The following is a 15,138-nucleotide window of genomic DNA, read 5'->3' on the forward strand; positions in this document are numbered from 1 at the left end:
TTGCTTTCCTCCAGTGTTATTTTAAAGAAACATTGTGATTGAATTCAAAAGAGAAAAAGTACATATGTAATTGAGACCATCAAGGAAACAGAGTGCTGTAGTATAATGAAGCTGTTAGCCTTTTTGCACTTCTGGTTCCCTCGTCTCTTACATTAGTATCATAAACTTGTGTTTGCCACAGAGCTTACTTTTCTCCAATAATCCAAAATCCAATTAAAAAATCCCATAGGCTTTTGATGAGTGAACCAGAGCGATGCTAACTCCCAGGTTAGCCTACAATAATACGTCATTCGTACACCGCTCTATAGAGGCAGGATAACAGAAACTGTCTTTTAGGTACAATAGGGAAAGGCTATCCAATCCCATGGAGCATATGAACATTTTTACAGCAACCCAGGACAACACCAGTTGATTTTTTACTAATCCTAAAAATAAGTGTTAGTTGTCATTTGGCTTCTTTGTCAGCTTACCCATAAAGTCAGGAGCACTATTACTAAAAATTGTCAAATGGAAATTGCCTCACTTTGTTGCATGTAGCTACAAATGTAACCCTTTGACATTTCCAGAAAAAGTGCCAAGCACATCACCAACTTGTAGGCGGCTTCTTCATTTCAGTCTTCACTGAAAAATGTGTCAGAGATTGATGGTGCAGAGAAAAGTTCTTGTTCCCTATCGGGCAGAGTTTGACAGAGTCTCTGTCACAGCTTCCAGTCGGAAGTGGAGATGACGGCAGCTGAATCACAGTGGGCGATCTCTCCTCTGGACATCATTTACCATCACACATTCATCCACGCTCTAGATCAAACACTCACATTAATACTTTATATCTGCACAGACACACACGTGAACACTAAGAGGATCTTCCTGTCTTCGTCTCTCTTTGGACACCTTTTCTCACTCTGCTCCAACAACTACTGAGACTGGCACAGCAGGTGGTTGACAGTGATGAGATGTGTGAGGAAATGAGTATCCCTGTGTGTGTCAGCGATGATGCTCCTCCGTTAGTAATGGAGCCTCATATCTGTAACCTAAAGATTTCAGATTTGATTCTGCAGCGATTGAGAGTAGAAAACAGACACAGATGCATGGGCAAATGCAGCAATGTTAAATCCTTGAAAATGCAAACTCAGAATTAACACAGATGGCACTCCAGAGGGATACTGCCACAGTGTTTCAAACCCAACTTCAGGCAAAGCATTCCAGCTATAGACCCTCATATCGGAGTTTTCCATAAGCGCCGGCTGTCAGACGGATGGCCGGACATTAAAACATTTCCAGCCGACTACTTTCATACGTTTCAAGTCATGTCACAGTCAATTTTTAGATCTTGGTTGTTTTAAACTATATCTTTTAACCAGATAAAGGATTTGAGTCATTGGATCTTACTCTTCTTGGGAGAATCGCTGAGGTATATCAACAGCCGCCAAAGCACATTCGGCTACCCATTTTAGCAATTTTATTTCTTTATCAGTATAAGAGATTGACGGCATCAGCTATTGATTAACTAGTGGATAATCTCCCCTCGCTCTGACCCTCCTGTCTACTGACAATTTCACATGCTGTGCAGAAAAACACACAGAGGAAAGACATTCTCTGATGGTACTTCCTTCCTGTAAATACATTGACTGTGTTGTGACCTCTCCTGTTTCACGTAGGCCTACTTACGTTGTTGTATTGTAAAAGCTTGTGGTGCCGACAGTTTTAATAGGCTACATCATCAACAACAAGCCTCCTCCATGCATGGTTCACCTGTTGCGAAAACCTAATACTGCATGAAAAAATCCAAAACACAAGGCGTGTTATTTGGGCGACTTTGTAAAACATATTGCTGACAAAGAAATCAATAGATCAGACACCTGCAGGGAAAGAGAAACAGAATAAGGTAGGCCAAGCCGGTGTGCGCAGTAAGACGGGGGTTCCCAACCTTTTCGACAACACGGACCAGACATGAGCCCTGACTTTTTTCAGTAGAATTTTGCCTTTTTCTGCTTCCTGTCCCCATTATCCTCACTGTCTGTGGCCCTTTTTTTCCCACAGTCCCAGTAAAAGGTGTGCAGATAAAAAATGTTTGTGAGTAAACGGTAAAATACGGAGGAGAATTATATTTTTCAGACAGCTGGACATTGTACGCACACTGCTCACTTTGTGCTACCAAATAGATTGTAATGTGATGTAATTATTTTCCTTTATAAAAATGCTAATTAACATGAAGCAAGTTCTGCTCAACAAAGTATAGTTAATATTTCTATTATTAGAAAACAAAAAACACTTACAAATTAATCCTCATTTGTGATTTACCACCAGCGTGTCACTGAGTACAGGGCTTTCCCACTGGTTAATTCCGTAACATTAAAAAGCACTTGAAGAAACACGTACTTCATTTTGAAAAGACATTAATACAGATAATGCCTGAGTGGTGAGATCCATTTAAATAATCAGATCACTTTATGGGCTGGGTATAATTTAAAAAAAAAAAAAATTAGATACCGATACATACCAATTCCAGAACAATACTTATTTGAATACCAATTTTATGAAATCTCTTTTAACAAAAGATTACATTACACTATTAGATCGTGGCACAACATGCATGCTGTGTGCTTACTGACTCACTGACGCTAATGAGAGTAACTTCAGGTATAAGACATTTTTTGATACTCATTAGTATCGAGGCAATTCAGTCAGTGCCATAAAAATATGGAAGTTCAATACCCAGCCCTACTGTTTTGTTACAGTCTTCTTTCCTCGTCTTTTTTGTTTGACCATCCAGCAATTACATCACCTGCAAATCTGCAGCATGTAAATATGCCATCAGTCTAGTGAGGGCAGAAAACTTCTAAGAGAGAAAAAAAAAAAAGCCTAGCGGGCAGTGCCAGGCGGACACTTGCTTTCTCTTGAAAGGATGTGAGTGCCCATGTGTGCACAAAAAATGCTGACTCCTCACAGTTAATGTTTACCTCACTGACTCAGAAAGGACAGTGTGGGAAAACTCTTAATTGCTGCAAACAAATATATGTACACCTTCTAGTGCTTTGTAACAGGTAATTCCCCAAACCATAAAATTCTCAGTAAGTGAGAGAAAAAAAGAGAGTGAGACAGAAACAGACGGAGAAAAAGAAGAAAATCAGCCAGCTAGAGACACCAGGAGGCAAAGGGTTAAACAAGACCCCCGTCGTATTTTCATGCATCTTCTGCTTTTGACAGATGAAAAATGTCAACTGTCCTGTTTGTATTTGGGAGTTTTTGCACTATTCATCTGCTTCATTAGTGCCTGCTGCTCCTAGCCCCTGACAGCTGCCGGCCCCCTGCTCTGAGCACACACACACACATGCACACACACACACTAACACACACACTTACTCCTTTTTTCAGACTGTGTCGTCGCAATGGGTTAGATGATTGACTCACTCTCTGACCTCTGAGGCCCTGGTGTGTGAGTATGAGACTGTGTGAGTGTGTGTGTGTGTGTGTATGTGTGCGTGTGTGCATGGTTCATTGATATTCGAGAGACATACAATGCACACGCATGCCTGCTGTCTGTCTAAGGGGTGTGAGCTGCTGGTGGCAGAACACATGCACGCACGCGCACTCTCTCTCGCACACGCACAAGCACGCACGCACACGCACACGCACACACACACACACACACACACACACACACACACACACACACACACACACACACACACACACACTCCTTTGTTACTCGGCTCTTCCTCAGCTGGCCAGGCTGCACTCTCCCCAGCCTAGGCATGTAAAGCCAGCATCCCTGTCCGTGTAAAAGGTCTGGATGGGGCCTTCCAGCTTAATTAACACTGATCCCGCTCTCTCTCTCTCTCTCTCTCTCTCTCCCTCTCTCTCCAGCTTCTCTCCCTGTACGCCAATTAAAAGGAGCTGAGAGAGTCCTCTCCCCCCCCTTATCCCAGGAGCCCTTACAGCCTGGGACCGAAGGGCTTCTTACAAGTTCTCACTTACTCATTTACAAACACATATACAATTACAAGCACATGCTACATCAAAATAAACACTTAAAACACACACGCAAAGTAGATGCATATTTTGTATATATTCTCTCCCACTTTCTCTCTCTCTCTCTCTCTCTCACTCACACACACACACACACACACACACACACACACACACACACACAACACACAGTACAAGTACAAGTGAAGAAAGCATGACTTTTTTATGTGCTCACGGGTCCTTCATGTGGTTTTATGATGATATATTAATCAAGGCAATAAGTCACAGTGTAGGGACAGTCATTAAAAATATACCTATACCCAATGGAGTCATCACTGCTCTACTTCAACACACTAAAAAGGGAAGAAGGATGGAAGAAAGATAAGAAGATGAAGAATGGATGGATGAGTTAAAAGATTGTTGCAGTGGGTTGAACTTTTGAGGAAAACTGATAGAGGAAGTGTTCTTATGTCCCCATCTCACTGCAGCTAAACTAAGATTTTGTATTTGAATAGTGGGATTTAAAGGAATACATTTTGGGGTATTAACTTGTTTGCTTTTTTGCTTAGAGTTAGATGAGAAGGTCAACACCACTCTCTGCCTGTCCATTAAATTTAAAGCTTTAGCCAGCAGCTTGGTAGCTTAGCTTAGCATGGACACTGCTAGCCTGGTTCTGTAAAAGTAACAAAATCCACATACAAACAAATCTAAAGCTCACCAATAATCACATTTGTTTATTCTTCAAAAAACTGAAGTGTAAAAACTACATTTGTGCTTGTACAGGGACTTCTTACTGTAGCTTCATATTAAATGGACAGATATGAGAGTGGTCTGGCTGTGCAGTGGGCTCCTAAAGGTACAACTGAATTGAATGTTTTAAGCTGAAGGCAGAGTTTGTGTAAGGCAGGAAGGAAAGTGTAAGACATTTGTAATGGATTTAAAAATATACAGACAAGTAAAAACATGATATACAGTATACAATTCGGTGAAATAAATTTGCTGGATACTGACATTGGTAGGAGGAACATTTGTATTAATCCATCAAAAACTGCACATATTGTATGAAATCAATGGAAAGATACCAAGGCTATCCAAAGGCAGCAGGCTTTGTTTGCAAAAACCCCACTCCCATTTTCAAAAACATATAGAGAGGTAGCCACAGGGCCAAGTCATCACATGCAAACGCCAGCTGCCGAGAACCCAGCATTTTTGGGCCTCGTAAAACCAACAGCAAAACAAGAGGGGAGGGAGCGAAGTGAGGCAGGAGGCATGAGACATGGGCACAGTCAGAGGTACAGATTGCTAAGCTCCTACAGGAAGGAGACACATTCCAGTAAAGCTTTTCAAGATATTCTCCCCCTCTGCTAAGCTTTATACAAAACACAGCAACCACAAAACATCCGTACAAGCTGGAGACCTACAGTGTGCGTAAAATGCATCTCTTTTACACAGAATGAACTGAGCAAGAGGGAGAGAGTTACTAATCATGCCAAATGTGAGGTGGTTTTGATGTGCACGATTAGTTGACTAACCAATTAAACCTAGTCGACACCAAATATACTGGTCAGTTATCATATTATTATTTTATTGATACACACATTTCAATTTCATATTAACATGCACCGATAGATTATGTTTCTAGTCAAATCTTGCTTTATAAAAAATTGAGCATCCCTAACTAATGTTAACAACGATGGTTAACTGTTGTGTGATGTCCAAGATATATTTCCATACTCGCTACAGTGTTTCTCAAACTTGTTACACCCCCGAATATTAGGCTCTCCAAGTACCACCATCATGACTGACATTCAGATACAGTCACGTAGGCCTACTGTGTTAAGCTTACCGTTTTGCACCGTTTGCTGCTAATGTTAGAAAGTGCTGAGGCCATTTCAGCAGCGCTACGAGTAGCCACTAGCACTTGTGCTTGGTACACTGTAGTCAACTTCAGTTTCAACTGTTCGAACTATTCTCTTCCTGATAGTTTGGAGCCACATTTGTGTTTTTAAGCCTTTAATTTTACTAACTATCTTGCCATCACAGTTTGACTTTGGCATATAGCTAATCATGGATGACGTATGTGTGCGCGATATGCATGAATGTTACTACGTAGCAGGCTGAAACAAAAATGTGATGCTTTGTAGAATAATGTGCAATGTTCATAATGTTAAAGTGCCTCTCAGGGGCCTTTAAAATACATTATGGTTATTTAAGAGTGGTTTCGAATGGCTCTTATAATACACGCAATATTTTTTCGGACAATGTTTAAAGGGGCTCAGTGGAACTTCTGTGATGTGCTGGAAGCCAGTCGTTACTTAATGTTAACGGACTCCATTTCTAAACTAATGTTAGCTACAGTTGCTCTCTGTTAGCGGAGCAGAGAGAGGCACTGAGACAGGTCACTCCAATGCATAAAGTCACATCCTTTGGACTGTCGCAGAAGATCCGACCCAGATCCTTTATAAAGAAATCCACAGTCCAGCAGCATTAAACAACTTAAACAAATCCACAGGCCTCTACAGGAAACCAAGAGAGAGGGAGAAGGTCCAATTTTTCACGTCACGTTACAATCTGCTCACATATGGCCAATAAAAAAGTGATTGATACATGAAAATTGTTACATAGAGCCTCTTTAACCTTATATATTACATTGTACTCAGATTCCAGTGCTTAGAAACTAGTCATTAGGAACTTGTTTTGACTGAGCGAAGGAGAAGAGCGTGTTAAGCAGACTGCACTCTCATCGACTGGCGTGTGACCAAACCCCCCTTTATCTCACTGGTCACCCTGGGAGGCAAACCCAGTGACTGCAACATCCCTGTTTACCACGGTGTAGGGGGTTTGGGTGAGGGGCATAGGGCAGGGTCAGGTGATGTAATGAGGTCGGACAGGAGGAGAAAGGGATCAAAGAGAATGGGAGATAAAGATAGACGCAGATACAATGACCAGGTATTGACGGACGGACCCTTTGGACCCTAACCCAACCCCCAGGCATAAGAATGAAAAAGGCAGGCTCTCTCAAATGGAGCTGTTTCATACACACACACGGACACACACACACACACACACACACACAAAACATACACCTGCACAATCCTCAGCGCCTACTGTATGTTCAGAGTGAAATCAATGAGTACCAAAGGGATCGGGCGGGGATTTCTGTGTGAATTCCTTATGCCTGAAGGTTAAGTGAGGAAAAGGGGAGGCGTACGGAGGGGAACATAGCAGAGGGGAGGAGAATAGAGCAAAGACGAATGGTGGAGTTTTCAGAGAGAAAGAGGTAAGTTTCCTGACACAGAATGCACCGTGGAGCCCCTCTTACCAAGAGGAGTGGAAAGCAAGGGTCTGCTCTTCAAAGAGAATATGCATGGCGTGGTGAGCGCTGCTCTGGTAACAATAAGGCTGTAAAATCTTTATCTCCACAGGCTCCTTGCATGGCTCACCTTGACCTGATGGCTGGAGTTCTGTCTCAGCTCTTGTACCTACAGTTCTTTCTCTCTGAATGAACACCCCCCATCTTTCTCTTCTCTCCAGCAATCTATAACCCTGCTCTAGCTATTTGTTATTTTCCCCTTCCACTTCTTCCCCCCTGCACTTTCTCTCTCTCTAACCTTCTATCTCCTCTGTCTTTTTATTCTCTCTGAAGACTTCTACTGCCTCCTCTAGCTTCCTATATTGTTCCTATATAGATTCCTAGACTTTTTCACCTTACATCTTTATTCCCTGCCTCCTGACCTCCTCAGGGAGCAACAAGTCTCACTCCATTTTTTTCAAATTTGCTCTCTAGCCCTCATCCTTCCCTCTCCTTATCTCTGGTCTCCATCTTGCTTTCTAAGTGTTTAGTCCTGACTATGACCCCTGGCAGGTGTCCTAAGGGTGAAAGTCAAAAAACATCAATGGACTGTGCCCCATCTGAAACTGTGGAACAATCAATGCAGCACATGCAGCACAATGACAATTTCAAAATAACCAGCTTCCTCAACAAAAGTCCAGTTTCACAATGGACATAATCTTCAACTACAAATAAACCAAGCCTAAGGTTGATTTTTTTTTGTTTCTGTGATGTTTTTTTTGTGGGACTTCTTGAGTACATCTGGTGGGTTATGTTTCGTGTCCAATCTCTCTCTCTCATTCCTTGTATTTGCTGTCTGTAATCTCTACTGTCGCAGTCAAATAAAGGCAAAAATGCTCTGCAAAAATCTTAGAAATATAAAAAAAAAATTGTATGCCAATTGATGTCACAATTAGTTTTCAGTAAACCTAAATTCTAAAACCAACCTCACCCTAACAAAATTAACCACCACAAAAAGAGCTTAATTAAATAAAACAGTGCAATGCTGGTGTGGTTACGCAATCATGATACCTTCAGAAACTATGCAACAGGAGTAATATAAACTAGAGCAATCTGCTTTTTATTAACAGTAAAAGAAGCATCCTCCACGTAAAAAAAAAAACACATACACCACACATATAAAAAGTACAAAAACAGAATGTGACCTACAGCACCCCCTGCTTTCAGCCAACCACAGCCGTGCATCGCCGCAGTGCATTGTGGGGAACTAATTAGCATGAAGGACTGTGGTCTCTGAGCAACCATGACCTGCAAGCTGAGCTAAAACTTCTTTCCTCGCGCATTCTCCACCTCTATGCCTGAGGCGCAGTAGAGAAGGTGTAGTCACTGGTGCGTTGAAATGCAGCCCAAGTGATCAGCAACTCAGGGGAGTTAGGAGAGAGGAGGGGAGGAAAATGTGGGTGTTTCCATGGCCGATAGTGTGTCTCTGAAAATGTGTATGTGTGTGTGTGTGTGTGTGTGTGTGTGTGTGTGTGTGTGTGTGTGTGTGTGTGTGTGCGCGCGCACGAGCGAGCGAAGGTTGGCAAGGTGAAACATCAGATTGACTGCTATCATCCATGTCTATCATTGTTCTGCTCCTCACTCCTTTCTCTTTGTTCCCTCCTCCCGGGCTTGTTTCCACTCAGTGTGGTCTACAGCAGAGCCCTGCCGTGTGTTGCTCCTGACTAATCAAACTAGTCAGTGTCACTGGGCGGCCTTATCTAAAACACATGGCCATGTCAGTTCCCTTCACTCCCTGGCTTTTCAACATTCAGCAGGTTCCCAGGCTAAAGAACTTAAACTCAGAGATTCTTCAGGTCTCAGCTCAGCCAGGCCACAGTGAAAAAATACGGCACCAGGAGGTAAATAAACGAACATAACATTTGAATATATTATTAGTATAAAAGTGTGTATATTTTGCACATTATGACATGTAGTGATGGCAAATGTTAATACAGTATAACCATGTATGAGAGTGCAGCTGGTGTTTTTTTGTATATATTCACAGTACTTTATTAAATGCAGGATTGAGGATGGTTTGTTTGTTTATGTGTGTGACTGAGCCGATGTGTTCTCACATCACTCCTACAGTCGACTGCAAGGTGACAGTGAGTGTGCAGATTCCCATAGTTTACCTCGTAGAGCAGGCATCCTAGCGACCAGATGTCAGATTTGAAGTTGTATCCGTTTTCATGTATCCTCTCCGGTGACATGTAGTAAGGAGTACCCACTGGAACACAGAGGGAGAGAGAGCGAGAGGGGGGGGGGGGGAGGGAGCAAGAGAACAGGACAGAAGGAGACAGACAGAGGTAGAAAAATGAGAACAGGACAAAGAAAGAGTGAGCTTTAACATTTTGCATTGCAAACCCCATGCGTCCTCCAGTTCATCAACATAGGTAGGTGAGGGATTGAGGTGTAATCTCAAACAGTGACACATTTAGAGGTTGGGGTATTTTTTATATTAAGAGTTTAATAAAAATAAAAATCTAACTAGAGGGAGACTTTAAAGCACATTGCCAAAGTAAGCTCAAGTAATCAAGATATCATCATACACACCAATACAGTGCATGCAATTGTGCAAGTACCACAAAGTTGCATACATGTGTACAGCAGACATACTCGCACACACAAAATATACATAAATCAGTTTTGATTAGCGGGGCTCGGTAATGATCTGAAACAGTAGTCGGAGAATGCGCCCAGGGAGCAGCAGTGGAGCCTTAAAACTTGGCCAGTTTCTGGTTCTGGTTTGGAAACTCAAGAATCCCCAACTGCCATGGCGACTGGCAGAGCTCCAGAGAATCAGACCTTCACCCAACTGGACACAAAGAGGAACCGCAGCTCAACATCACATCCATAACACACTGCTGGAAAACGTGGATATTTGCTGCTCTCTTAGTTGAATCCGACTGGCTGCTTTTTTCATTTGCTTTCTGTTTGCTGTGATTTCCCATGTAAAAGTCTATCAAGCACATCCAGCAGAGGTTTGATATTAATCGCATATGGTTAAAGGATGGAAATTTTACCAGCCTTTAAACCGGTGCTGAGCAGCTCTCAGACTCTGCTCATTCCACATCCTCTCAAGCAAAAGCAAAAATCTGAATGGGGGCTTACTGCAATACGAAGATGACAGCTACACAGGCTCTGTCAAGTTGGTTCACAACTGCACATGACAATGAGTGAAGGCACATGATAGAGTTTGTGTTGTATATGTTAAAATAAGCTAACTTAGATCACTAATTGAGTTCCTTATATTTCATATAAGGAACTCTATTTTCTTAAAAAAGATAATAATGCAGAAAAAGATGCTCAGGATCATTTAGAATTATTAAAATCCCAGTGAGTTTACTGTTTCAGTGCACTGATGTCATTTCCCACAATAAAATGTATTGCTAAACTCTAAAACATCCTCTCCGTTACATATCTTTGTCACAAGTGTTTGATAATCACATGTGAGGGATGATTTTAAAAAAATGTGTGTATATAAGCCGATGTATTGATATCAGATTGATATTTTTTACTTCCTCATATCAGTAACGGCATCTGCCCTTAAAAATTGAGTATCAGAAAAGCGGTTGTACCTCGTTTGTACCTTGCTTCAGACAAAAGCCTTTAACAAGAGGGAACAGATGCAAATGTTAAAGCTGACTTCTATATAATTTCATGGTTTTTTTTTTTATTTATAATTGCTTTACAGAAAGAAAATCTTGGAGAATTTAGCCCACAATAGAAATGTGCACTAGGAAACAAGTAGATAGTGGACGATTTTTTATAGAGGGTAACTGGTAGCCGTTGAGTGAGCTGGGTAGGTGAGAACAGCTCTCAAGTGAAAAAAAACTCGGGAGAAAAGTCAGCTTGCAGGAAAATGGTAGGAAAAAGCCATAACTGCACACTCACCACGACTCACAAGTGCACAGACACACACACACACACGTGTGTGCGCACGCACGCACACAAACTCTCAAGAGCCATACTGCACATTAACAGGTTGGAGGAAACTCAACTAATGTAATAGCAATTAATAAAACTATTACACAGGGAGGAATAACATTTGAAGTCTATGGGAACAGAAATGAAAAGCTAGCACTTTTAATTTTGGTGCAGATCTAATTGGGTTGAGGAAACACACTTTTATCTTAAATGTGCGGTTTTGAATAATGAAGTGTTACCTGTCATTCCAGAAATAATCAGCATCTGCATAGGCAGAGAAGAAGCAAGAGAGAGCAAGTGGAAGAATAAACAGGGGACTGGGGATTGCTTTAATTGGTCATCAGGTTGGTATTGTGGTTTGTGTGTGCGCGTGTGTGCCTGGGTGTGTGTGTGTGTGTGTGTGTGAGCTGTGAGGTCTCTTGGTGCGGTCTGAACAAGCTCCCCTAACATTCATTATTAGTTGATTAAAAAGAATCAGCCTCTCTTATGCTAATAGTTGCATTAAAAAAAGGCAGCAGCGCTGGGCTCAGGCTTCTTCAGCATGCTAAATTAAGGCCACATTACTTATTCATGCAAATAAATTGAAAGTCATGTTGGGATTGATTTCCATTATTGTGAATGGCTGTGACAACACTGTATTCTCTGCGAAACAGGGTAATTGTTGTTGTATAGGAGGTGAGATGCCATCCAGTATAAAGAACTCCACACTTCTAACCCCCTGCCGAATGAACAGTTAAATTAACCATTATTGGGGTTATTTAAATACAGTTATTGATTTGATTGCATACTTGTTGTAATGTATCTTTTAATTCAAACCTAATGCTCTTACAGGACCATTTAAACAGTGAAGCATTTCATGGGGACTAGTAACAAATTAAATGTTTGGATGTAGGCAGCAGCACAACCAGAGCAGGCTTTATCTCATAGTCAGAAAGCATTCTCTGGATCCCCTTATATTCCCATTATGTTTTCATGGTTTTCTATATGTCCTGCTGAGCCCTCGCCCCCCATTTGGCTCCCTGCCTACCCCTCTCTGTTTCATGACTCGCTTGCTTGCCTTTATAAGATGACCAAGTATTTATATACCTGTTGAATCGTCATAATTATTTCCAACATCAGCCTGTTTCTTGGTTTCCCTCCTCTCTTTCCTTTTCCTTCCTTTCCCCCCTACTCATCGTTAACACCTCCCTCATTACAGGTGTTAATTGCAGGTATATTATACTACTCACTACTGCCAATTGGCTAGTCTCTTATTCCTCTAATGACTGCATCAACCTTCCAGTTACTACCGTTCGCTTGCTCTTTTTCTCTTAAATCCAGCTCTGGTCATAACCCTGCGTCCCCATGATCAGCACGGAAAAAAGTAGTGTGGTATCTGTGTTTTTGTCAATCTGCTGTCCTGGAGTGTGGATGCATATGTGTCACCAAGTGCGAGTCTGTTCATGTGCCTGCATGGTGGAAATCCATGTGAATGTGCATGACTATCTGACTCTGAATGTGTGTGTGTGTGTGTGTGCGCACAGCCCATATGGATGTGCACACACTTCCCTGTACATACAGACTGTACATCTACATAGAAGACAAAGAGTCTGAGTGTCTCTCAGTTTGTGAAAGAGTGTGTAAGAGACAAAAAATTGTGTGTGTGTGTGTGTGTGTGTGTGAGTGTGAGAGAGAGAGAGAGAGAGAGAGAGAGAGAGAGAGAGAGAGAGAGAGAGAGAGAGAGAGAGAGAGAGAGAGAGAGAGAGACTGCAGGCTGCTGAGCTGCTGAGTTGAAAGCCTGGGAGCTGACAGGCTGTATGCCTGGACCTCCATCTCATCTCCACCACCCAGCTCTTCTGTTCAGCTGGGTGGCTGGGCTCATTACAGATCCACGCTGGCACGCGATTGCACACACACACACACACACACACACACAGACACACAGACACACAGACACACAGACACACATACCTCTTCCTCACTTTCTTTCCATCCCTCTTTCTCACTCTTGCTTTCTTTTTCCCCCTTTCATTTTCACTGTCACGCTGTCATATTATCTCCTCTTCCTTTCTCCTGCTCCTTCTAACTTTTTTCTTTCTCTCCGCTTTCTTTTTTCTCCTCCTTTTTCTGTGTCACTCTGTCACATTCTCTTCTCTCACACCCTGCACATTCTACCTTTCTTTTTCTGTTTCATTGTCACCCGTTCTTCTATATCTTATGCTCCTTTCTTTTTCTGACAGCTTGCTTTCTCCTCTCTCTCGCTCTCTTTACTCTTTCACTCGGCACCAGAGGGGGAGAGAGAGGGAAGGAGAAGGAGAAGGACAAGTCAGAGAAACAGCAGCAGGAGAGAAGGATATGTGACCGAGAAAGACAGAGAGCAAATCTGCTATTTGAAACAAACCACAAGAAATGACAAGGGGAAAGTCTGGGACACTGGGTGGACGCATGATGCACTCTGAGTCCCTTGTGTCAACAGGTCATGCAAACCTATGGACGTCATTTGCTTCTGCAGCACAAGATTATCTACTGAATACACTCTATAGACATCCTCATAGGTAAAATCTTAAAAGATACAAAGTACCATCGACACAAGTTCATATAAAATGCATACTTTCCAGAAATGTGACACTGATTTGTGGCATTTTTTTGGAGATTGACAAAAGCAGTCTTGATGCTTCAGATTAATGAGGGTATTCCAGTTGACCCCTCTGGTTGTAGAGCTGCCTATCCTCCATCAGCCTAAAGAGGGTGCTGTGGACTCAACGTTTAATGAGCAATCACAGACTCTTTCACCCGCCTCTGCTGGCACTGCAAGCTGCTTAGTTGATAGGGCTTCTATTGAGTTGATCATGTGATTCACACTTTCTCAAAGGCTGGGCTGCTGCTGTACAGGGGCTGAGAATAGCACGCTGTTTGTGGTAATAACAGTTTGACATAGGGAAGTGTGACAGTGCGAATGACAGCGTTTATATTTGTCTATGGAATTTATTTTTTCTACATTTTCCAACGTGAAGCTGCTGAAATTGCAGAGGGGACTAAACCAGTGTGGCCATCTTCTCTACAATGATCTGAGCCACATTTCACTGTGTAATATGAGACATTCAGCTGCTTAAGTACCAAGATCGACTTATTTTTGGTTTTGTTTTTCAACTATTACAGAACACATATTTATTTGCTGTAAAAATTAAAAACTTTGTGCCATAATTTAAAACAATCTGTAGGGAATGTAAGAATTTACTCAAGTAGTGTACTTCAACACAATTATGAGGTACTTGTACTTTAGATGAGTATTTCCATTTTCAGTTACTTTATATTTCCACATTACACACTACATTTTGGAGGGAAAAGGTGTATTAATTGTAGTAATTTTACTCCACTGCATTCATTTGTTAACTTTAGTTACAGGTGACTTTCAGATTCAGATTATTCAGTGTTGATAGGCTATTAGTCATGACATGTAACCTATCAGATAGTATTGTGGGTAGGAAATTGAGTGAAACCACCGAGTGATGACTATGGTCAGAGAGAGGCAGCTGCATCAGAGCCAAAGTATATTTCTAAATTCATTCAAATATCAGATCAGGATGGGCAGATGATCAGTTTATCTCTATTAAGTACATTACTAGTGAAAATAAGAAAATAATTCTAACGCTATATTTTTTAACGAAAACACAAGTATCAAACAATTTCCTGACAATTCTACTGTCAATAAAAACATTTTTTAGGACTTAAGAGAAGTCATAAATATAGAAAATGCATTTTTCACTGATGCCTTTATAGGGGACAACCTCTCATTTCTCAGGACTTGTTGGTGTTTTAAGATTTTATAAGAAAACATTCAGAAAGCAATATTTCTATAAATATTATTGTGTATATTATAAGATCTATCTGAAACCATTTATTACATTCTCCAATAACCAAAATCGTATTTT

The 15,138-nt window shown here is 41.5% G+C and overlaps 1 protein-coding gene across 1 annotated transcript in view; it reads right to left on the reverse strand.

Moving 5' to 3' along the window:
- The window catches only part of nek7 (NIMA-related kinase 7), a 67,866-nt gene that overhangs the window by 7,033 nt on the left and 45,695 nt on the right, over positions 1–15,138 (reverse strand). The window contains exon 8 of the mRNA XM_073476237.1: positions 9,433–9,527. Within this exon, the coding sequence (XP_073332338.1) occupies positions 9,433–9,527 (95 nt within the window). The remainder of the gene's footprint in view (positions 1–9,432; positions 9,528–15,138) is intronic.

This window comes from Pagrus major, chromosome 11 (genome assembly GCF_040436345.1).
Source record: "Pagrus major chromosome 11, Pma_NU_1.0".
Lineage (NCBI taxonomy): Eukaryota > Metazoa > Chordata > Actinopteri > Spariformes > Sparidae > Pagrus > Pagrus major.